General features: G+C 48.9%; 1 protein-coding gene across 1 annotated transcript in view; it reads right to left on the bottom strand.

The window, feature by feature from the left end:
* The window catches only part of TMEM222 (transmembrane protein 222), a 105,922-nt gene that overhangs the window by 49,160 nt on the left and 31,352 nt on the right, over positions 1-25,410 (bottom strand). Inside the window, exon 2 of the mRNA XM_069622892.1 lies at positions 10,895-10,979. Within this exon, the coding sequence (XP_069478993.1) occupies positions 10,895-10,979 (85 nt within the window). The remainder of the gene's footprint in view (positions 1-10,894; positions 10,980-25,410) is intronic.

Genomic DNA, 25,410 nt, shown 5'->3' with positions numbered 1-25,410 from the left:
TGGCTTACATTGTAATGGGTAGGGGCATATTGTGACGACACGCAAACACAACCAGTATGCATTTCTCTTTGTCCGGGGCACATGGACAGTACAGCACCAAAATGCATGGAGTTCACGTCTGTGTTCCCCCATGTTCCACCAACGGCAAGTTAGTTTTTAATATTCCGTTAAAATGCCATCTATATGTTGTTCTAATTCTTGCGTCACCTTCTGCATCCCCAACCCATTGAGAGCTAAATATACCCCACCGCAATAACCTCGCAAGCACATTGTAGACTCCAACTTTCCACGATGTACTCTGTGTTTCCATTGTTTGTGTTCATTATTATGTTTCCTCCAGGGCAGAATTAAAGGGAAAATGGATAAATTTGAATAAAGAACGACTACTGAAAAATATATTTCTGTTCCGTTTTCTACATAGCTACATCCCACCTTTCTGCGAATGTCATCGTTTCCAGATACCAGTTGATGGCTTCTTCAGCTGACAGTGGCAGATACACCTTGCCTTTTCGCGGTACCAGCGACCAGGAGCATCCGAACATCGTTTACAGTGATCTAGCAAGAACCTGATACCGAAGCCTTGGGATTCCTGGTGCGTCCAATGCGTTTATTCTACAGAAATGAACACTGCGCCTCATGAAAAACACTAGATGTTCGAAAACAAAGAAATTAAAATTTGTTTAAATATGAAAATTGGCTGATGTACTCGGAGCATTTGCTGTGAAATAAAAGCACATAAATTGCAGAGTATTAGTGTTACCTTTAAAAATATTGTTTTTATTCCGATTTGGGACGCGCTGTGCTGTGAGCGGGTGTGTGTTGATATTCCGGGTTCTGCATCAACTAACGTAAAGACGTAGGTGATGACTGGGCGCGTTTGGCTATGCAACCCACTAACGTCACGAAAATATGTGGAGAATAGTGATGTCAGTTTCAGGGGCGGGGGATACAATTTAGTGCCGCGAGGGCAGTTCACCTCAGGCCGATGCAGCAAAGGATAGGATTAGCACAATATGGGGCGCCCAGCTGCCCAATTTCGCAAGTGTAAAAATGCAGAAAACTATGGTAAGGTGCATAGGAAATGTTTTTACGATTGTTCAGTTTGCTTAAAACCACATGCCCGAACGCTCCGCACAATGACATTTTTGAGTGCACTATTCCTTTAACAATTTTCTGAGTGTGCGGCGCAGGCTTAAAATTCACAGTACTATCTCAGAGGCACAGTCTGGGGTGGGTCAAGGTAATACTAACAATTTTCTAAGAGTGTGATGCAGGCTAATAATTCACAGTAACATCTCAGTGGGCACTTTCTAGGTGTGAATCAATGCAATACTAAGAATTCTTCAAGAGAGCGATGCAGGGTAATAATTCACAGTACTATCCCATAGGACACTTTCTAGATGTAAATCAGTTTAACATGAACAATTTCCAAAGTGGTTGATGAAGGCCTGTTCAGAGGGTAGGTAGGGTGGCAGGGCTTCGGAGCACTGTGGTAGCTTTACTCCTCAATCAGGCCACACCTACCTTGGTAGGTGCTGCTGGTAGAAGGCTGGCTACTGGCTTCCCCTGCCGACAACTGCATACACAATCTGGAGCGCCTCTGGAGTTGCCCTTTGCCGCAGGGCCCTTCGCCGCAGGGGGCTGCCTTAGGCGGGTGAGTTAAGGGGATCAGCAGGCCAATCAGGGGGGCGGGACGGAGGCGGGGAGAAACAAGGAAGGGGCTCAGGAGCACTAAGGAGGTGCCAGAGAGCTTTAAACAATTGTATGGGCCAAAACACCAAAAATGCGAGGGGCTAGACAGAGGGCATCACCTGTACGCAGCCAAGAGCAAAAAGGGGCACAGAGGCAGCTCGCAGAGGGACGAAGTTCCTGCTCGAGTGGGGTTGTGGGATAGCCAATCAGCGGGTGTGGGGGGCAACGAAGGCAGCAAGAAACGAGAAAGGGGCTAGGGAGCAGTAAGGAGGCACCGGAGTGCTTAAAACAAATTTATGGGCGAAAAAGACCAAAAGTGTGAGGGGCTGGACGGAGGGCCTCACCTATACGCAGCCAAGAGCAAAACACCCAAAAAATTCTGAATGATAAGCAAGGTAACCTAAACAAAGAGCTTTAAAAGTCAGGCAACCTAATTAAATAAGAATCCGGGCCTGTAGGGGGAGCCAATGTATGAAGCTTAAAATTGGTGTTACCGAGTAAAGTTTTCTGGCTTCAACAATCGGTTTATCAGCACTGTGGAAAGATATCCTCATAAAACGGCTCCATGATGCCATGGGTAGCTTGGAGTGGGCACTGGACTGGCTGACCTTCCCAACTGACCGTCCGTAACAGGTTATTCTGGGCACCTTCTCCTCACCCACCTCCGTCGCCAACTGTGGTGTTCCCCAGGGCTCCAACCACTCCCTCTAGCTCTTTAACACTTACCTTGGTCTGCTGGCATGCATCATTTCTTTCTTCTCTCCCAACTTCCAGTGATAGGCAGACGACACTCAACTCTTCTTCAAACTTCCTGCTGACCCTCTTGCTTTTTCCACCATCCCAGACTGCCTATCTGCTATCCAGTCCTCGGACACTTCCAATTATTTCTGCCTCAACGCCAGCAAGACTGATAACCTGCATAGTGGGACCCCTGCTCCCGCCTTCTTCCACTCACTGTGCCATCCTCCATCGGCTCTCCCCCTTCTGCTTCACCCAAAAACTTTGTAGTCATCTTCGACTTCGCTCTCCCTTTCTTCCCTCACATCTCGGACATTGCCAAGAAATCCAACTTTCTACTCCTTCTCAAAGGAATTCCCCTTTTCTCACGAAGCTCAATGTTACCAGAGCTCTGGTTCTCTCTAGGCAGGACTACTGTAACACCCTACACTTGAATCTACCCTCTTCCGCTCTACGACCCTTCCTGCTAATCCAGAATAGGGCAGCAAGACTTATCCTTGGCTTCATACCCAGGGACTGACTTTCTCCTGCCCTAAAAACTCTGCACTGGCTCCCGGTTGCACAAATTAAATTCAAATCCCTCTGCATCATACTGCATCAAGGCTATCTGGGGCCAGGGACAATGCTATCTGCCAACTTGCTATCACTAAATAATCTCCCTCTAGACCTCTACGCTCCTCAGGTACCAACTTTCCGTGTGTGAAGCGTTTCGCTAAACAGAGGGCTGGAGGATGATCTCTTGCTTGAGCAGGCTCCCTTCTGTGGAACAGCCTCCCGCCTTCCTCTGTCTTGAGCTGGACCTCCTCAAATTCCGGAAGCTCCTCAAGACTTTCCTATTCACTTCTGCCTTCCCTCTGCTAACTTTGCAGTTGCCACAATTGGTAACCAGAGCCCTTGTGTCCTCGGAGCCCTGGCCTCCCACAACCAATCGCCTGAGCTTCAGCCTACACACAGCACTTGCCTCGGCACCCACCGGCCTACCCCACTATAGGCCTGCACTTACCCACTTAGTTTAGCTCTATGCTCCCAGCACTTAATATACTTGGCACTTCATCTGCTGCTCACCCACGAGCACGGACATTCCAGCACTCACCCCCACTCCCACCGCGCCTCTACTCTCTCTGCACTTGCACGTTCTGAATACTCACAAGGCATAGTATGTTTGTCTTTCTCCTCCACTGATATATTGTTTCAATCCCATGTTCCCTCCCTGTTGCCATGTGGGCGCTTTGAAACACAATCTACTTGTTGTAGAAGCGCCTAACAAATACACAATAAATAAATATTTCTAGGTGTTTTAAGGCAGAGACACGGACCCCCATAAGTAGGGCTTACCCTCCATCATGAGAAAAAAACAGGGATTGAACAAGAGTGAGAAAACCGCTTGATGGTTAAAATGGTTTTATTTTCCAAAGTACTGAGAGTTGGTAATCAGCGATTTGTGCTTTCTTGTATGTGTTTTTAGGGAAAGCTTGTGGTGCAGGTGAAAACCTAAACATCTCACAGCTGTCTTTGAATCCAATTGAAAAATGCCTGGAAATAGCAATTGAAAACGGGGAGAGACAGAATGCAAACTAATTAGGTTTTAAAGTTGTTACATTTCAGAAATACCAGCTACATCCACGTCTCAATATCAAGCAAATATTGGTGTAATATTGGTGTAATCTAATGGCATCGCCTTCTGATGACACTTGGAGATATGGTTGTTTATCTTCCGCATATCTTCCGCATACTGAACAACAGGGATGCCATGGCTCAGTACTAGGTCTCTCAGCGGTTACATATACAGATTGAAATGAACGGGTGACGAGATTGAAACCCTGAGGGACACCACCACATCGCATAGGGAGGAGGAATCACTGACTCCCATCTTAACAATGTTGTCCAAGTGTGTCCCCCAGAATGTAATGAAAGCAGCCTACTTCACCACTCCTTGCTGTTTAAGGAAAGATTTGGCTGTGAATAACCCATACATGTAGTGGAATGAATCCAGGTGCGTAGGATATTACTGCTGCAAGGTAAGGACAGTCCACTGAGTGGATTGGAGCAAGGAGTGGATTTCACTTGTAAAGGTGCAAATGATAGAATGCATTCAGGTAATTTTTCCAGAGCTTAGGCAGACTGCATTTAGGCAGACTGTTTGCACCCATTTACAAAAGCTTGTTAGGCAAGCTACACATGCTGGGGTACCACCAGAGCCACTGCAAGCTTTATGTGCCCCTGCTCATTTCTATTCCCTCTGACAAGCTATGATCAATCCCTGAAATTCCATGTTCCTCTTTGCCAGCAATCAAAATCTCCACCACAACCTCCACTGATAGTAAGGAGGATTAGCCTGGTTGCACTATCACAAGAATACAACACCTTCATATCTACCACTCAACTCATCCCAATCCTTGTTCTCAGCTGTCTCACTATTGGGAAAACTCTCTTTGGTCTTTCTTGGAACTCTCCCTTTTATCCAGCCTTCTCCATTCCTTTGAGACCTTTGCTAACCAACTCTATGTTGGCTGGATCTCCATGCAACACAAATGCCTTTTCAAATTTCTTCTTCTAGCCATTAAGTCTATACACAGGCTACAACTTCCATACCTTGCTATCACCCACTACTCCCCTCCTCACACCCTTCACTTGAAGGTGCTACTTAATCCATCTGCTGCCCACCCGCACATGCTGCTTCTGGTCTATTGTCCTTCACTGGAACTGCATTCCCCCGATATAAAAAAAAAAAAAAATACTACACCGGTCTCAACCTGCAACTCTGCCCTTAAACTCCACCTCCTATCCCTCAAATGTAACAACCCCTCACCTACCTCAGACTTCCATGAGAAACTTATTATAATTTACAGTTTTTATCTGTACATACTGCAACAAATTAGGTTGTCTGTCACTGCAGTCCCCAGTTCATGTTCCCACTCAGAATCCCCTTCATCAACGGGTCTTCAGCCCGTTCATATTTCCCTTCGTCAAGGACTGGAAGCATAACTTAGGGGCAATGCGTTTGTCTTGTGAGAAAGACCATGCAGAGCAACGCACGTTCGAAATCCCCGAGCTTAGAGATGGGTCTACGGTATTAAGCGCGTTATAAAAGATGAATGTATTAATTACACGAAGCATGATGCAAAGCCATTATTCCAGGCACTGTTTCATTCTCAAATACAATGGTTTTGTTAAAAGCACTTATGATTTTCAAAAAATGTTATGTTTTTTAATAAATACAAAAATGTAAATGTAGCTTCATTGTTGGTAGCTGACAGAATTTTGCTCAGTGGGGCCATGCAGAAGTTGAAGATCATCAAATGGCGTGAGATGATTATAAAATGACGACGTTATTTGATATATAGCGCTTTTATCGAAAGTGCCTTACACTGAACTTTACACACACAAGGCAAGGGTAAAATGTTCATGCTGCAAGATACTAGACAAGCATAACCCCTGGTCAATTCTCCATTTGCACACAGAAAACCATTTCATACGCACCTAAAGTATTTATCACTCAGCACTGTAAAGTGGCAACTGCACATTTTAAAGCCTGTTACAATTGGATACAAAGGTGGATAGATTTTAAGTGTAGTCTGTTGAGGAAAAAATCAGTGCTGTGTCCATAAAGTCCATAGCATTGCTAAGATGCTGGAAAACATATTGATCAATGGTGTCCAAAGCAGCTGATATGTTTGGCTTAAGCCACTGTATACGTGGGTCCAAAAGGATATTCAAATGTCTTAAAAAGGTAGGTTATGTGTAACTTATCTGCACACCTACTGGGCTGTGCTTGAGCATATTATTGGAGTGAGTGGGGGGGGGGGTTCAGAATAGAAGGACTTGCCGGACACCCAAACATTAGCGCACTAGGACTTCCACAGCAGAGCCATCTTTCAAAGGGACAAGCAACTGCTTTTAAAAGAGGATGAAATCGAGTCCTATGTTTCTAAACAAAAAAAGTGTACAACAGCTACTTAAGGTACAATGACATCTGGCTGTGTGTGGACAAGACAGAATCTAGTTTCACATATGTGGTGAAGAAGCACAGTCCTTAAAATATAAGGTAGCCCTGTGCGGCATCCAACCAGTGGGGGTTGAATGCACAGGGAAGAACTGGAGGTTGTACAAAAGGTCGGATAAAACCAGAGATTTAAGTAATCCTGCACTTTCAGTTTAGACAGGCTGTCCATCCTAAAAGCGCAGATCTTCCGTAGTCTTCAACTGTACACGGACTCAACTGTAGTTATACCCTAAGATTCTGTTAATAAACGTTGCACTACAATTTAAAATCAAATAGTCTTAAATGCCACGCCAACATACACTAGCCAAGTCTTTAAAAAAAAGAAGTTTGAGCAATGCAGGGTTTAAGGAAGTCGTATCACCCCCCGTTTTTCTTGGAAAGCCTATGTTTAAGAGTCTGAAGCACAGACAGAAACTTACACTAATGCCATGGAACATGCCCTCAAACATCCAGAGTGATCAAGAAAGTTAAATCATAATAGATTGTCAAATAACACTGGGGAGTTTGATGACATTCCCTTACTGGGTCTTGGGGTGGGGGGGGGGGGGAAGTAACCAATGCCACTAAAACACTGTCCCTTTAAGGAGCTCACATCCAGTAGGGCAGGGGTCTGCAACCTACAGCTCTCCAGATGTTTTGTACTCAGACTTCCATGATTTTACCATTTACTGTGTTGGTGATAGGTGAAGATCAAAACATCTGGAGTGTCTGAGGCTGCAGACCCAGTTGTAGGGTCATCACGGCAGACATGTATTATATCATCTGCACCAGCTTGGCTTGCCAAGTTAATACATATACAAATCTTACTGGTCCTTGAGAGCCCCACCCATGAAGATGAGGAATGATGGCAGTGGCTCATGTGTGGAGGAGGCCGGCAGAGTACGCATATCTGCAGGATCTCCAGAGAGCATGCAAAAACACAAGTTCCAAGATGGCGCAGACCCCATATTGAATCTTGGTCTGGCAAGCCACGAAGAGGGGCAGAGAAAATAGCACAGTTTGGATACCGCACAGTTATTTATACAAACCAATCACATTCTTTACAGCAAAAGCCCCCACACATGACATAGGGGAGGTTCTGGGAGGAAAGGACATATCCTGTAAGATGGATGGCTATTGGCAGAAGGGTGCAAGAGTCCGGAAGATGTAGGGGTACAGAGAAGGAGCAATTTAGAGATGAAGCAGCAGTGAAGAGGAGGCTGAAGTGCCAAAAACTGGAGGGGAGAGGAGGTGAATTTGAGGACAGGAAAGGAGTTTGGAGTGAAGAGAGGAGCTTGAGGCAGTGATCCATCAGTAGTAGGAGGAGGAGGTGAAGTCAAATGAGGAAGAGGAATTGAGACATCAGGGGAGGAAGGAAAGACCCAGGAGGCAAAAGACATCAGGAGGGACGGTAGTAATACCCAAGGAAGGAAAGGAGGTGAAGAGACAGGAGGCAGAGGGGGCCTTGCATCAGAAGGAAATAGGTAATGACCTGGGAAGGCTTAGACAGAAAGAGACAGAACCCCAGGTTTGTGACATGCCTGGTGGTTCAGAAGGGAAAGTGCAGGAGGAACGAGCATGTGATGACACTTTGAGAAGGTGGTAAACCAGCTATGCAACAGAGGGAGGGGTAGTCAGAAGGCCCTTAGAAATTAGATTGTACTTGTACGGTGAGGAGGTGGCAGAGTGCGAGGGGTATTCAGAGGTAGGTAGAGGTACCCTAGACTTGTGGCAAAAGTCTTGGCCAACTGTCTAGGCGTTCCATGTGTGCAACCTAGGAACACTGCATGCAACTTGGCTGCCCTTACAGCTAACCTGCCTCAGTATTTCTCAGCTGGACTGCTCAAAGAAAGTCACATTTTAGGAAAGTTAACAGGTATATACCGCCCCACAAAAACAGTTACCACATTGGCACACAGATAATCGGTACTTGTGACCTGCACTCAATACCAGAGGTTTCGCCATGTGCATTTCCTCTATCCACCACCTCTCTCCCTTGCAGAGCCACGTACAGCAAGGGCAGAATTAATGGCAGAGGAGTGCTATGTACGACAACTTATCTCACTAACCAGCTGGGGAAAGTCATCCAATGGAAACATCACACCCTTCAACTGGATCAGACTACAGAGATCCAGCAAGACTGCACCCGTGACATGCCTTGATACAACAGAAGTGGCAAGGAGGCTCATTGTTCAAAATCATGACCACCAGACTCTGGATCTCTTACCGCCTGCCAAAAGGAATGTAGAACACCTCCCCTAAAGGAAAGCACTCAAGATACAACTCTTCAATAAACTGCACACATTGAGGCTTACCTTTGAGAACTGAAGGGATCTATCCATTAATACTCAAAGAAACACCCAATTGAACTCAAATGACTGTTGGAAATAACAGCTCCTAAACAGGCTAATTTAAACGCAAGAACATCATAACTGTTCATAAAGAGCCTACACACAGGCAAAAGGCAGAACAAACAAGCAAACAGAAGATCAGCTCAGGCCAAACAAATATAAACATGAACTGTGCAGCAAATATGATAACAGGTCTACCTGCAGAATCTTCAACACCCGAATGCCCTTGCAGTGGACCAGGCAACTGAAGGGCAACCTGAAGATCTACAACCTCCAACTAAGCTTCCTGACTCCCTAACCAACACAACATCACAACTCACCACCATAAGAGTGAAACACCCTATGCTGAACACTAGGACCACTACCATAAAGCACATGTCCTGCTTGTACAAAACCAACTTACTCTCCTACATACAAACCCACACTTGATGCTAAGACACACTACCATATCGCTGAAAATATTAATAGCATACACCTATAGCGGCCTCAAACCATACCAGTACATTAAGCATAAATTGAATCTTTTACTTTTAAGATCAAGTCTGTGTCAAGATGGTTAGAACACAAATAGCTTATTTCTTCTGCACTGCCACAGGGCGAGTTAGAGTTTCAGATTTGAGCCCTGGATGTTATAGTGGTTGTATTATTAAGTCTCTACTTTACCGGTCTCTTCCACTTCTTGTCTGTAAGGTCTTAACTTGGCATCACTAATATTCCCATACAAGTCAGGGAGCTTTTCCTCCTAGCTCTGTTATCTAACATTTCTCAAGCTTTGTTTCACAAAAACTATGCATTTTGGGAAATTTACCTCGGAGATCCTGTATTCAGTTTGTCTCAGCTCGACTTCTCAAAGCCACCCACATTTTAGGAAATGTAAAGATTCCGGTATTCTGCATTTCTCAACTTAATTAACAAGGTTTCTCATAGGATTTAGGAACTTTCGCTCCCGGGGTATGTATGCAGCCTTTCTCAGTGGAGCTTTGCAGGGGCTCCTACTGGTTATAGGAACTTTCTCTACAGGTTTCGGGATGTATTCAAAGGTGCGTTGGACCCTAGAGTTCATCTCGGGCTGTGGTGCTTTCCTCCCTCTTCCACCTTCCACCTTCCCCCGGCCTTTCATAGTATCTCCATTTCCGACTCCTTTATTGGACCCCTCACCCTCCATCTAGCAGTTGCCTATCCTGGCCTCTGTGGCACATTCAGAGATTCCCTCACCTCGCCACAGCATTCTCTGCATTACCCGACTAGAGCAGTACCTACCTACCCTTTGCGAAGGTGCTTTCCTCATCTTGCCCTTCAAGGGGATTCCATGTGGTTTGGTGTTCACGGAGCTAAGGGATTCTTTTGAGTTGCATCTCGTCTTCCCTACCGCTCGCCACCTGTATGTTAGGCATATGCTGTCTGGATCGTATTTGTCCTGAAACCAGATCTTTGTCTCCTACATAGCTATTCTTTAGTGGCTGCACGCATTCAGGGGTCTTCGGGCTAATACTTCCACCTCCCACACATCACTCTATCCTCCTGTATTTTACCCTGGTTACGCAGGGCCTATCGCATTGTCCTGAAAAGGAATGAAAAGATGTATTCTAGATCCTTGGGGAGGGCAATTCATCTCACATCCTTCAGCACTAACACAATGCTTGACATGCACACCCACCACTGGCAACGACTATACTGGATCTTGCCCTACAGCACACGCCCAAAAACATCAAAAAGCCTATCGTGCAAACACAGCCTTTTCCTTTCAAATCTGCATTTAACACAGCAGCAACAGCTACCTTGCCCTCTTCCTAACCTTCGAACCCATTCCCTTCCGTGTTTTCAAATGACAAGAGGCCATGAAAGCGGCAGTTGGTGTAATATACAAGACCCAATAACAGAATAGGCAACCGCGAAGCAAACCATAGCACCTCTAACTTTGAGCAGGGTGGATTACTGTGTACACATGTTGCCTCAAAATGTTAATTTCTTTTCTGCAGGAAAACCCTTCCTTTCATTCACATAATACGTGCAGAATGTTGATAATTGGTGGACAAATTAAAGGTCATCCGAGGTAAGTGCAGGTACAATTTGGGCAAAGATGAACAACAATAACTTAGGGCCCAGGGTACCACCGACAGAGAGCACTTACCGAGACATAATATGGCCCTGCAAAGTCCCGGATGACCCCAGACGATGTGCAGATGCCCATGTGGCCAATGATTGGAAAAAGCCACCTGAGAACAAAGAGCAGAGAGTCAGTCATCTTTCGTTACAAAAAGATAAGATTTACAGATTTCCCATGAAAAACACAAGCAGAAATTGTCATTTAGATAAAAAGAAAAAGACCTGGATTCAAAACCTAAAATACCCTAAGCTACTAATAAAAAAGCTCTGTGCAATGAAGGAAAGTCTTCCCACTTGACAGATGTTTCAAGACCCACTCTATGGCTGCCAAAGAGTCAGTGACTAGATTCATAGATTGCACTCTGCAAACCGAGTTCTATCGAGATGCTAGCAAAAATATAGCTATGAATCAAGAGCGATACAAAATTGAACAGTTTTCAGTACATTAGACAGTGAAAAACTTGAGTGAGTCTTCAGACCCCCTTCCCATTTAAAAGTAATTTTCTGATTTTATGGGTGAAGACTCCTGTGCCCCTCCTTGAAGATCACACAGAGTACACAATTCTCCTGGAATTCTTTTCACCCCTCACCTATCTTTTCACCTAACAGAACTCCCCACACCATTCCCACTGGTGGCCAACATCCTACAAACGGTCAGAGGTGTAGCATCCTTCCCAAATGGAGGGTTTGCAGTGTAAACAGGGCCACATCAAGAAACACAACTGGGCAAATTTACAGCAGCACAACTGTCGGTAAGTGACTTATTATTCAACTCCAATTCATGAAATGTGGGTCCGCAAAATTGAACACTAAACTGAGAAAACATGGGAGGCTTGAGCAAGTTTCTGCCAAAAAAGTTCAGCGAACACGAAACCCCCATCTATGTGCAGAACCTCACCGAAAAGGCTTGTGGTCAATGATTTCAATTGAAGAAAAGGAATTGAGAGCAAGAAGGCCAAGCGAGTATGCAAAAAAGGCTACCTTGGGAGCAGGGTGGGTTCACACATTCTTTTATTCCAAGCTGATGCTATAGCATGTGCTTCATTCCATTCCCCACACAGAGAAAGATGCCACACATGCACATGAACAGTCAGGCTGTGGACAAACCCCAGAACACCTATGAAAAACATACATGGATAATGCAGGTTTGAGGAGTCTGTCTCCTGGAACTCACCGTCATGCAGATCAGTGTAAGAAGACAATCCAAAGAAGGGTAAAAATACTTCATCTCTATGCTTTGTGTAAATGTCATTTCAAATCCTGAGTGCTAGTTAAAAATGATCTCGTTTTGTGCTTCTCCCTCGCAATTCGAGGATCGATTACATTTCTAGACTTCAAGCCCATCTTTCCAGTCCTCTTCTCTTCTCCTCAGCAAACTCCCCACCGCCCACTCACCAACGCAAATTAAGGTCTAGATACTCCACGCAGATGTACAAGACAAGCAAGGTGATCCGAGACCTCTATGATAGTGATTTGGTGCAGTAAAACCGCCTTGCAACAAAATAGAACAGAAGTTGCGTGCTATATTTAGCTCTCAATAAGGGTATGCTTTTGATTATTTATCGCACATGCTTAAGAAAATCACAGTCAGTCACTAGATGCATTGGACAGCCTGGGAAAATCAAAAATCACATTACATTTGGCACTGCATAGCAAACTCCCGGTAGGGCAGGATTACACATTTCCAATTGGAAGCTACTTGCCAGACAAAGGGTTATTCACTACCCAAGTTCTCCAAATGCAAACAGCACACCATTTCTTACTTGCCAAGTGTCAATTATCACTAGCCAATGGTTAGTGGCGAGTGCACATTTTGAATCCCGCAGTAGGAAGTGAGTGACACTGGGCATGAGGTTGCAAACATGTTGGGTTCTAAACAAACTGCACCCCTTGGAGAAATAAACAGAAGAGTTGCACTTTAGCGTGTAGTCCAGTTGGAGATAAAATGGGATGCCACGATTGGTTAAAGTGTGTTGAAAGCCTACATCAGGAGTGCAAAGTGATCCAGATCAGGCAAATTCCCTTTGGGTGGAAATTACAGACTTTGGCTGTGAAGTTGCAGAAAGCTGGTTCTTGGCGTCTCTTGTGCTTAACATGGTTTTTAGGACTAAACAGGTGCTGGATTACAGTTCTCCTTGGTTGGTATGCAATTATCTTTTCTTGAATGAATTTAGCTCCATAGCTCTGAAGAGTCCTTTGAGGGGGCTGAAGAGTCCTTTGATGGGGCTGCAGAGTGTTTGGACATGTATTATTTTCTTAGCCGATAGCCAAACAGAGTGATCAGGCTGGTGTGATGGGATCCTTCCTGACGAATCCGTAATCCTGCAGCCATGTTCTGGGTGCTGTGACAAAGTCCCATGCCTGAGGCTGGGTGAAGACGCGGGTGTGTCACCAGGGGATGGGTGACACCACCTGCTACAATGTGTAGGGCACAGAAGCAGTAAAGGGGGGATTCCTCCCAAGGTCCTCTTTACCTCACCAGCCGCAGCGTAATTGGAAGATCCCAATCCCATGAGCAGTAAAGACAGAACTTCTGCTAAAGCCTCCGCTTCCTCCCGAGAACCAAAAGGTTACAATGAAGCCAGCAACTGGAGAAGTGGGCAAAGGACAAGGAAGGTCCTCACAGCACAGCTTGACCCCTTTCAAAGAGATGAAGTGGCCATGAGCCTTTCAAGACCCTCAAGTGAAGTTAGGGCTAGCCTTACCAGAAACAGACCCCCTCCACGAGTACAGACATCCCATAATGCAATGGGAAAGATTGGCTCCAATGACGACAGGCAAAGTTCATCTGTTTACTTCGAGCAAAAGCTTGTGGACATGTCTTCGGCTATGCCACAGCATACTGGACCAATCAAGGAAAAAAAGTTGTATGGGGTGCAGGCCACAGTATCTACCTGTATGCAAGGCTATCACTGTGTGTCTATGCGAACTCAACCATGCAAAGAAGGTACCTGGTTTTCAAAGAGACCATCAGCACATCATGCGCTCTCCTGGGCGCCGTCTCCTTGCAGATGTTCGCATGCCTGGCTGGGAGAAAAGACAGCCCGACAAGCTCTTACCCTGAAGAAGAGAGACAAAGCAGTAGGGCCAAAAGCGGGCAGAAACAATGGTGACCCATTATGAAACCGTAGGTCAGGGGGGGTGAAGCACACAGGAGCCGGGGGAATACAGGTAAGGGTTTTGCATTTCAAGCACACAATCGCAGCACTCGAGTTATACAGAACACTAGCTGACAAGCATCACTCAATTATTGGGATTGCCAGACAACCCTCTCACCTATAAAACAAGGCCCAAGAAGTGAGATGGTGTAGGAGTTCGGTAGAATGACAAGCATAGTGGAAGTGGGGGTGAAGGTAAAGGTGGTGGAAAGAGGTGCTATGGTGGGGGGTGGGTGTTTGAGTGTGTTAATTAGAATGAAAGAAGAGGAGCAAAAGTCAGGGGAGGCGAAGAACAAGGAGATGGCAGGGGAAACATAGGAGTAGAGAAATCTAGAGGAAGGAGAAAAACAGGAGAGGAGAGAGTAATAAAGTGGTGATAAGTAGAACAATAGAGGAGACCGTGGACAAGAGGAGACGGTGAAGGGAGAGGAGCTGGTGAAACATACTGGAGGATGGGGCAGGAGTTACAGCAAATGTGGGAGTGACAGATAAGGAGCATGGAGGGCTGTGTAGCAAGTATATTAAGTGGGTGAGAGAAGTTGCAGGTGTTTCTTACCAGTAAGGAGGAAAGTAAAGAGAAGGGCTAAGAGCAAGTAGCAGGCAAGGCCAACAAGAGTCTGAAAAAGGGGATTGTGCTTGCGACAGATGGCGGGGGTTTGACCAAGTATTTGAGAACCCAATTATGGATGGAAGCTGTGGCAGAGCCCGAGATCAGCATTCGTCCAGTTACGATTGCTGTGGGTTCAGGCCTTTGGAGACATGACATGGTTCGTCAGGTCCTCACCTTGGGATCAAATACTGACTACGTGGGACATTATCATGGTGATGGCAACTTCCCCATCTCAAAGAATGCAAAATCCTGACAAACGCAACGAAAAATATTCCTACTGCTAGAGGTGCATTGAAAGAAGTGTTTTGATACTTAAAATCCCTAAAGACTGCGAGTAACGAGAGGCCACCAGGGGGCGCAGGCAACATGGCCGCCTGAGCTGAGAGCTCCGTACCCAGCCCCGGGTAATTGTTGGCAGCAAAGAAGTGTGGGGGCCCCATCCTTCTCGAGACCCCCCCACGAGATTGTGGGAACTCTCGGCCCCCAGCTGGGTCCAACTCCGACCCTCGTCCGTCAAGGCGTCGCAGAGTTCCGCCGCCCGAGAGATCCGCCGGCCCCTCCCCCCACACCCTGGAGTGGAGCTCGGCCGTAGGCCACGCCGGCCACGCCAGACCCGGAGAAGGAGGGACCAGACGCGACGCAGAGAGTGCGGAGGCCAAGGCGGAGACTGGACGCGGGACCCGCGGCCGAGCGAGGACACAACCTGAAGCCCGGACCCGCAGTGCAGCGCATCGGCCCGGCGCGAGAGGTGAGATCGCCCCCGGCGCACCCACGGATCCAGAGGGGCGACACGGGAGCGCGCCCCCCCCGGCTTCAACCTCCTTACCTGAGGACGCACGGGGCTCGACGTGGGACAGCGACCCCAGACAACCCCACGAACACGGGAGGCCGACGCGGGTGCGTGGCCCCCCCCTCTTTTTCTAGCCTCGCCCCCCCGCCCCCTCGGGGGACGAACGGGGCCCGAAGCGGGTCCGTGGCGGCCCTAGCCCCTACTGCACCAGTGAATCCCGGGGGGCCGACGCGGGAGCGCCTCCCCACCCCCCTCAATCTTGACTCTCCCCATCTGGGACAAGCGGGGCTTGAGGTGGGACTGCAGCGGCCCCAGCCCCTAATACACCAACGGATCGGGGGGCCGACGCTGGAGCGCGCCCCCCCCCCCTGCCGCCCTCTCTCTCGCCCCAGCTTTGGCTCTCCCCCCTCCCCCGATGATAAAGAGAGCGCAGAAAAGGGAAGTGAACCCAGAGTGGCTGTCAAGGTGGGACCCTGAGAGGTGAGACCTACGACAAAGAGGCCGATACACGGAGGAATACAAGGGACCACGGACTATTGGCGAGAGGTCAATCAGACCATTCCCCTCACATCCACCCCACCAGAACACGACGCCGCGAGCACACTGTGGGAAGAGAGGGCACCGGAGGCACACCAGAGGACCCCACCGACACCGGACCCCCACTTTCTCGACTAGGCCACGTTCCACACACGAAAGCTTCGGCTTGGCTGCCCCCACCGCCCGGGATCATCGTCGGGGGGGGCATTCGTCCACCAGGAGCCTGCCCGTCCCGCCTCCGGGGTTGTCAACTACACACTGCATCCTCCCACGATCAAAATTGTGGGTTGGATAGGTCACACCAACCACAGCCCACCGGAGTGCTCTTCCCATAAGCTGGAGGGAGAGCCTCGCCAAATACCAATTTGTGGCTTCTGAGGGCGAGATGGCGGCGGGGGGCACCTCTACCCCTCCCCCCGACCTGGGGGCTATGCAAAACAATATCCAGATAATCCTAGAGGAGATACGCGGGATGAGAACAGACATGGGGGCCAAATTGGCGGACCTTACCACCAAAGTCACCACCCTTGAGGACCGGATGGAGGGGGTCGAAAATAATCAGCTCTCCACGGCACTTCGAGACCCAAATGGAGGTCAGATTCCAGGATATGCAACGGCGGGAGGAGGAACTTGGGTTTAAAGTGGACGACATGGAAAATAGAGAAAGGAGGAACAACCTACGCATTTTTGGGCTGGTGGAATCCGAGGGCGAGACCACACAAGGTCTGGAGGGCAAAGTACTGGACATTATAAGGATTGCCCTGGGTGAGAGTGCTGGAGGCGAGATCAAATTTGATAGGGTCCACCGGGCGGGCGGAGGGGGCAGGGGCCCGCGCTCGGTGCTGGCTCGATTGCATCACTACAAAGACAAAGCCAAGATCCTAGAGAAGGCGAAGAACCTAGGCAACATCCAATACGGGGACTCTAGGGTGTCCATATTTCAGGACCTCTCAGCCCTCACCCTACTGAGGAAGAAATGTGGCACCCTCACAAAATGGCTACAGGGGAAGGGGGTCAGATACCGCTGGGGCCACCCCTTTTATTTATCGTTTGAATGGCAGGGAGAGAAGTACCATCTGATCTCGGAGGAGCACATCCAGAGGGCTACAGACGACCTACTTGGCGACATCCCCGCTCCCTCTGGAGGTAGAGTGGGTGGCACCCAAGACCTCCCTAGGGGCCCGGTCGGTCCGGGAAAGCTCAGCGGCAAGTCTAAGATCAAGGGTACTCGCAAATTCCAGAAAACAAGACACCCATCAACGGCCTCCGAGGACCACCCAAACTCATGACTATACCACTCTCTCGGGGGTTGAGGATCCCTACTGAGGCTCCTGTATTCTAAGCTTTGGCAGAGCTGGAAATTGAGGCCTGGCCTCACGAGGCCAAGGCCGGGCGCCACGTCGGCGCGAGTTTTAACCCGCCAGGTTGAAGGGCGGGAAGCAGTTTGATGCAATGTTAATGGTTTGGTTGTGGTTTTCCCGGTGTGGGGCTGAGTTTGAACCTTGAGGTGGGTGTGGGGGCCGGGGGGGCTCTTTGGCTCCTGTGCTGACTACCCCCACCGAGGTAATGGTTGGGGTCGATATAGACGGAAAAACAAGAGTTGGGGATCCCTAATATAAGAAATACCCGGGGCTGGGGTAAGAGTCCTTGGTGGTTCACTGACCAACCCCGACACTAGTTGGGGGGCGTGGACGGACGCCTTACAATGAAAGGGAAAAGGGAATGGGGGTGAGAGGGGAGGACTGGCTGGGGGAGGGGGGGTGTGGAACACAGGGGAAGGGAGGGGGGAATAGCCGAATCAAACTAGGGCTCACAATGCGGAAACAGACTACAGGGCAACACTGCGACACAGGACAAACAGAGGGGGCATCCCCATACGACAATGGTTGAGGGCAAGATAGGCACACTTAATGTCAAGGGCCTTAACTCCCAGAACAAGAGATCCCTGACGAGTAACATGTTTCGCAAACAACAACTAATGGTACTCTTCCTCCAAGAAACTCACTATAGACAGGGCAAGGAATCACCCATAAGGGGAAGGGACATTGGATCCAATTATTGGGCATCACACAGAAGCTCAAAGAAGGAGGGGGTAGGGATCCTCCTGAATAAAACGTTCCATCTCTCCAATATTGAAACCAAGGGGGGCTTTGGGGGGCGGTTCCTGGCAATCAAGGGCACTCATGAGGGCGAACGCATCACTCTGGCCACCCTCTATGCACCCAACTCTGGGCAGATTAGGTTCCTAACCCAAATTATGGGGGTAATCGATGAATGGGCGGAGGGGGCCATGATCCTCGGGGGCGACTTCAATCTGGTAGTGGACCCCAAACTAGACTGGTGGACGGCCCGAGGGGTTGAACCCAAGGCGACATCTAAAGACAATATCTCATTCCAGAATCTCCTGAGGGAACACTATTGGGAAGATGTTTGGCGGGCGACACACCCAGAACCGGGAGGCTATACATTTTTCTCCCCTCCACACTATACATACACCAGTATTGACCTGCTCCTGACCTCTAAGGAAGGAGGCGGGGTGGCCACGGATCCACGAGTCGAGGCAATAACCTGGTCCGATCACGAGCTCCTAGTGGCGAGCTGGCTTCTCCCCGTCTCCCCTCGATCAACCCACTGGAGGTGCAATGATGTGCTTCTCAGAGACCCAGTCTTTAGGGACTTCCTGAGAGTCGAAATGGCGGCATACTTTGAAACAAATGATAATGGGGAAACAGACATGGCGACGGTGTGGGAGGCAGCAAAGGCCACCTTTCGCGGCCTCCTCATAGCGGAGGGAGCCAGACGTAAACGGGAGAGAGGGCTCATCGAAGCCAGGATACGGGCGGACCTTGGAATCTTGCGGGGTAGGCTCAACCAGGGGGGGGGACGGACAGGGAATCCATCTTAGTGGAAATGAGCGAGAAACGACAGGCCCTGCACACGGTTCTCATAGGAGAGGTGGTTAAGAAGCTGAGATACACACGACAGAGGTACTACGAGAGGGGAGACAGGGTGGGAACGCTGCTGGCTCGCAGAGCCAGGGAATGTCGACTGGAGAGAAGGGTTGGCCCCATCAGAGACCGGGAGGGCTCCATGCTTAATAACAAGGCAGAGGTTGTGGGCTCCTTCGCAGATTACTATAAGGAACTGTATACAAAACAGGGGGGAACATCAACAGAGGAGATGCGGGCATACTTGGAGGAATACCCCCCGCCCCGCTTGACGGAGGCGGAATTACAGGAACTAGAGTCGGACATAACGGTTGACGAGGTCGAGGCGGCCATCAAGAGGCTGAGGGTGGGCAAGGCACCGGGGGGAGACGGCTACACAGCCGATTTTTACAAACAGTTCTCACCTTCGCTGGTGGAGCCCCTAGCCAAGCTCTTTAACCAAATCCGAAACGAGGAGACGCTCCCACCCTCCTTCCTCCAGGCCCTCATTACGGTTATCCCGAAGCCGGAAAGGGACCAGAGGGAACGTGGCTCCTACAGACCCATCTCCCTCTTAAATCTTGACGCCAAGATATTCACTAGAATTCTGGCATCTCGCCTAGAGAAGAGCCTCCCACGACTGGTTCACCCTGACCAGGCGGGTTTCATACTTAATAGACAAGCCTCGGACAGCATGCGTAAAACTCTTCATGTGCTGTACTCAAGGGAGATCCGGGACGAGGGAGCTCTGCTCCTGTCCCTAGACGCGGAGAAGGCCTTCGATAGGGTGAGCTGGGAATTCATGGGAGAGGTCTCGTCTGCGGTGGGGATGGGCCGGAGGTGGCTGGGCTGGATGGCGGCACTGTACTCCTCCCCAACAGCCAGGGTGGTGGCCAACGGGACAAAGTCAGAGCCTTTCCCCCTGGGGCGAGGTACAGGACAGGGATGCCCACTATCCCCCCTGATATACGCCTTAGTTATGGAACCCTGAGCAGTTTCGGTACGCAACAATGAAACCATCACATGGGTCCGGTTGGGCGACTCCCATTGCAAGATTAGTCTGTTCGCAGATGACGTCCTCCTGTACGTTACCAAGCCATCGCAGACGATCCCTCATTTACTACAGGCCCTGACGCGCTATGGTAACCTCTCCGGGTACAAGATCAACTTAGACAAGTCCGTGGCTTTCGTGGGGGGTCAGTTGCCAGAATCGGAGGTACAATATGTAGAAAGTCTCCCCTTTCAACTGCAGAGGGAGGGGTTCCGGTACCTGGGAATCCAAATCCCATCCACTCCGGGCGACCTCTTTGCGCGCAATTTTACCCCACTATGGACAGCTGTCGAGAGATATTGAGAGGTGGGCGGTGGCGGGGTTTTCATGGATGGCACGGCTCAATCTGATTAAGATGGTAATACTCCCCAAGTTCCTATTCCTCTTCCAGATGCTCCCCACCCAGGTGCCGAAGCCCTTTTTCGACTCAATGAAGCGGGTATTGCTTCGATTCCTCTTGGCGGGAAAGAAACACAGAATCTCTTACGATGTCTTGACAAGACCGAAGGAGGATGGAGGGGTGGGGTTTCCCGATTTCGATGCATATTACAGGGCATCCCAGCTAAGGATTCTGGTTGACCATTTTAATCCTGGGACGGAGAAGCAGTGGGTGGCTCTAGACAATAGACTTCTCGCCCCAGTCACGATCGACGAGCAGTTATGGGTCCCAAGAACACGCATTCCCAGGAGGGTACACGAACACTCAGTGTTGGGGGTTCTTTGGTCGATCTGGAAGGAGGGGAGCTACTTCAGGTGGCTCACGACCTGGCCCTCCCCGCTGAGTTGCATCTGGGCGCCACCATTCCTGGCCAAAATAGCAGAACCAGCAGCATACCAGAGTTGGTACGAGGCGGGCCTAGTTAGGGCCGGCCATCTATGGGTGGGGGGATCCTTCATGCCCCTTCCCGATCTCGAGGAGGCTCTGGGTCTGGGTAGGCTGTCGCCATTCCGCTACCTTCAGCTTAAGGGAGTCCTTTCGGAACCCTCATGGGGGGACACTCTTAGGAGGGACCTTACAGATTTTGAGAAAATGATTATTTCCACCCGGGGCTCCAGAGGGGTGATAGCTCGGTTGTACAGACTCCTCTTGTTTTCAATACCAAGGGACCCCCCCCCCCCCCCCCCCGGCACGAACGCAATGGGAAAGAGACCTTGGCATGGCAATAGATGATAGGAGATGGACCAAGATGTGCATCCGAGCCCATCGCTCAACTACGTCCCTCCAATACAGACACCAGGCATTAAAGGTCCTACATAGGTGGCATTATCCCCCCCAGAGAATATCCAGAATGCTCCCAGGCTATGACCCACACTGCTGGAAATGTCGAAACACCACTGGAGACTACATACATATGTGGTGGTCATGCCCCAGGGTACAGATGTATTGGGGCGAGGTCCTATCCTGGATCAGGGGAGTTGATGGGATAGATAGACCCCTTTGCCCCTGGTTACTCCTCTTTGGGATTGAGGTTGGGGACGATCAGGAGGACACCCAGGGCCACATGCTCCAGGTCATGCTCGTGGCGGCCAGGTGTTGCCTGGCCCAAAAATGGAAAAACCCAAACATGCCACAGGAAAAGGAATGGGTCACCAAGGTCCGAGCGATTTATGACATGGAATTCCTTACGCACGTTCTTGATGAGTCTAAAACCAGCATCGGAGAACTCTGGCTTCCATTTTTTGAAAGATACGAGCGCAGTGCATAAAGGGCCCAGTCTTCAGGGTGGACCTGGTTCTGTCCTTTGGACATTGTGAAACTGTAAAGTCGGGGACTCCAAAGGCACCCATTGACTGGGATAGGGGGGTCCTAATAGGTTGAGCCCAAGGACAAGTGTGCAAAATGTGCCCATCACCTGTGCTCTGGGACTGTGCAGTGTGTTCCAAAGTGTGCAATCAAGAGTCTACTTTGATTAAACGGCTAGGGGGGTGGGGATAAAAGGGTTATTGGTGGGTACGCTTTCTAAAAATGTAATTTTGTTTTTTGGTGCAATGTCTGCAATAATAACCTACAAAATGTCAATAAAAACATTTTCAAAAAAAAGACTGCGAGTAACCATTTTGACGGCCAGTGGGCCAAGCATAAGGAAGAGGATGGATGACTGATGAACTAAAATCATCCAGAAAGCCTGAATACTAAATTGGCTGAGTTGAATGCCTGGTTTGAACAGTACTGAATTCCTTAGTACTCTTGGAACCTAAAACCAGTGACTTTGTGCCATCTGTTGATCTTTATCTCACGGCCATGATATTGGGTCAACTTTCTTAATAAAGTAATCTGGGGGGTGAAGGGTGGGCGTGGCTAAGTGGCCATGCAGCAAGGACACTCTCCGGACAGCTCCTGCATAATCTGAAATGATTCTCACTAAAGAAGCTGATCCAGCGTGCCCCTAAACCTGGAGATAAGCTGATCCGCTGGTGGGAACCAACGGAATGTCGGGACGAAATACTGGAATAATTGAATGCTGTACAGAGGAGAACGGGCCCGCTGGCGAGAATACCCAGGTGAGTGAAATAACATCCAACATCCATGGAAGCAGGTGCCAACATAACAACCCAGGCTGACTTTGCGGCAGCTTAGAGGCACAGAGTGCGGGTTCCGTGCAACTTGGGAAGTGGCTCCAGCATAATTAAGTAGCGGCGGGAGTAGGAGTACGACACCACGGCAGCAAGATCCAAACAGAGTTGTGGAGGGGGAGGTGTAGCCGCGGAGACAGCAAGGGACAGGCGGTGCTGCCACGTAGCTTGGTGGAGCGCCAATAAGGTACGGACTGGACCCCCAAAGTGTGTGGATCACGGACGGAAACAGAACGCACAGAAGAGGGGACAAGCGGGTGAAACCCAAAGCAAACTACGGCGCACAGCCTGGAAGCCTGGTGCTTTATGCAAAAATCCCTCCACGATCCAAAGTTCACTCGGAGACACAAGAGACAGTGCTACCCAGCCCCCAGATCAGTGCAGAATAAAGGGGAACAGCATAAGTGCCCTGGTAGGTGAGGCACCAACAAAGGGACAATACTGCTTTAAATGAGAGAAGTACGAGAGGTGAAACCCAGAGTAAAGAAGGTTCTTGATGGTACCTGAAGGTCAAACCACACTGAGAAGAGCCAGACTCTGCAGGAAGAAACCAATAACAATGGACCAAACAGCGATTCCCTGCTTTGCCATTTCTAGCTGGCAAAAGTCACACCAGTGACTCCTGACAGTATATAAGCCACATACACACGTGTGGACAAAAGGAAACCCTGGCAGGCGGGCTAAACATCGTACAATGCTCAGAGTATCCAGTAAATGCTACAACTTTAGTCCCTATACCCGAAGGGAAGTAACTCAAGCAAATATTAGGGTTGGTTCTGGCACACGCCTGGCAGGGTAGGGTGCTGATACTGCACCGAATCAGTGCAAGAGACAAACAGCAGGAGTTGCATATATGTCGTCCAAGACATCGAAAAATAGATCCAAACAGCCTACATTAGACATATTCGCCAAATCAGCTAACAGGAGAAATTACGATGATGGCTACCTCATCACAACAGAAAGAGCTGGAACAGATGAAAGGAAACCAGCAAATCCTGGCTGCTATTGCAGCTCTGAAAATTTAACTGGCGAACAAAATGGATGCCATCAGTGTAGATGTAAATCTCCTGAGACAAGACGTGAGGGCGCTGGTTGAAAGAACGGGGTCACCTGAAAAACAAGTTTAGGAAAATACGAGTGGCATGAAAGACACCACAACAGATATAACAATACTGAAACAGATGAATTATCTAGAAGGAAGAGTCGAAGACGCAGAAGGGCGAGCCAGGAGAAAAATAATTATCACCCTCCCTGAAGGGGAAGAGGGGACGAACCCCACAAACATTGTTGAAAACATGCTATTGCAGGTATTTGGCCCAGGCGCTCACTCAGGGTTTCACGGAAGAGCGGGCACACAGGTCCCTGGGCAGAAAACAGACACCAGCAGTCAGCCACGGCCCATTATAGCCTGAAAACTAAATTATAATGACTGGAAGAAGATCCTAGAATACTTCAGGAGAGGCGGTACGATCCAAAAAGCATATGCAAAGATTACAGCATACCCAGATTACACCCTGCAAGTGCAAAAACAAAGGATGCACTTTGCTTCAGTGAAGAAGAGGATACGGGAATCTAATTTCAAACACATGCTGTTGCACCTGGCGAAACTGAAGGTTATACGCAACTGCAGATCCATCTTTTTCAATACTCCTGAGGAAGCATACCAATGAATGGACACTGAAAGCCTGCCGACCGGAGTCGAGGGACAAGGAGACGACAGAGCAGAAGTATGAAAAAGACACTGCAAACGCGACGATGGACGTGAGATTAGAGAGACAGTAAAGAAATGGTGCAGAGCGACAAACCCGCTTGCATGATAAACTTTGGAGTAAGCTTTTTACTGCAGACAGCAGGAGCGAGCAAAACAGACTTGAGGCACTAAGTGTGTGCTCTAAGAGTCCTTTACCCAATATCGGTTTTGTTGTTGGATACTAGCAGTTATGTATCCGATCGCTGTGCTCCCGACACCAGTGAACAAGACAACTGGGTGAGAGTGAAGCTAGAATGCCTGAACACAAAGTACAGAGCTGGGCAACTGCAGGGGAGGCGGGGGAACAATAGTTGGGAGGGGAAGTTTGGGAACAGCCTATATAGCCACACCGAGTACACAAAATAACTATAGACCATTGACGCACACACACACACACAGGATTACACCTATGATGGGCAAACTAAGATATCCACCTGGAATGTCCAGGGGCTGAATAGTTATATTAAGAGGAACAGAATAATGACATACCTAGGCCACCGAAAGATAGATATAGCACTTTTACAGGAGACGCATCTTACTCAGGAGAAATTAGCTGCATGAGCTAAAAGATGGCACAGCACCACAATCGGTTCACTGTATTCGGCATACGCTAGAGGGGTACTGATATGGATTGCACCAACCGTGCCCTTCTGAGTGCTTAAAACGGTTGTGGACAAAGAAGGTATGATTGTGACAGTACACTGCTTCTAGGAGGAGAAAAAAAAAAAGGAAGTGTGTATTATTCATACTTACGCCCCAAACAATGATACTACCACCTATTTTTGCTCGCTATATCACCAGATACTCCCGTATAGAAATTGTACACTAGTGTCGGGAGGGGACTTAATTTGCATGTTAGTTCCGAAGCTCGATAGATCAGACGAATGTATGCACCCAGCCCCTTCAGCTTAAGTCCTGAACGCCTTGTTACAATCGTTTAATATGACCGACATCTGGAGGGCTCTTACCGCAGGTCAGTCGATTGCACCACCCTGAAAGGCCTACATACTAGACTAGATTATATCTTCACAGGAGAGGAAACCTTAACAGAATTCACGACTGCAGAATACAAAGCGGGTGTACTGTCAGACCACGCGCCGCTAATAATCACACAGTGAGCGCACCCCCCAGACCGTGTATCCCT

This window comes from Ambystoma mexicanum, chromosome 11, assembly GCF_040938575.1.
Source record: "Ambystoma mexicanum isolate Mex_15411 chromosome 11, UKY_AmexF1_1, whole genome shotgun sequence".
In the NCBI taxonomy this organism is placed as follows: domain Eukaryota; kingdom Metazoa; phylum Chordata; class Amphibia; order Caudata; family Ambystomatidae; genus Ambystoma; species Ambystoma mexicanum.
This window is presented reverse-complemented; position numbering and strand designations above follow the sequence as displayed.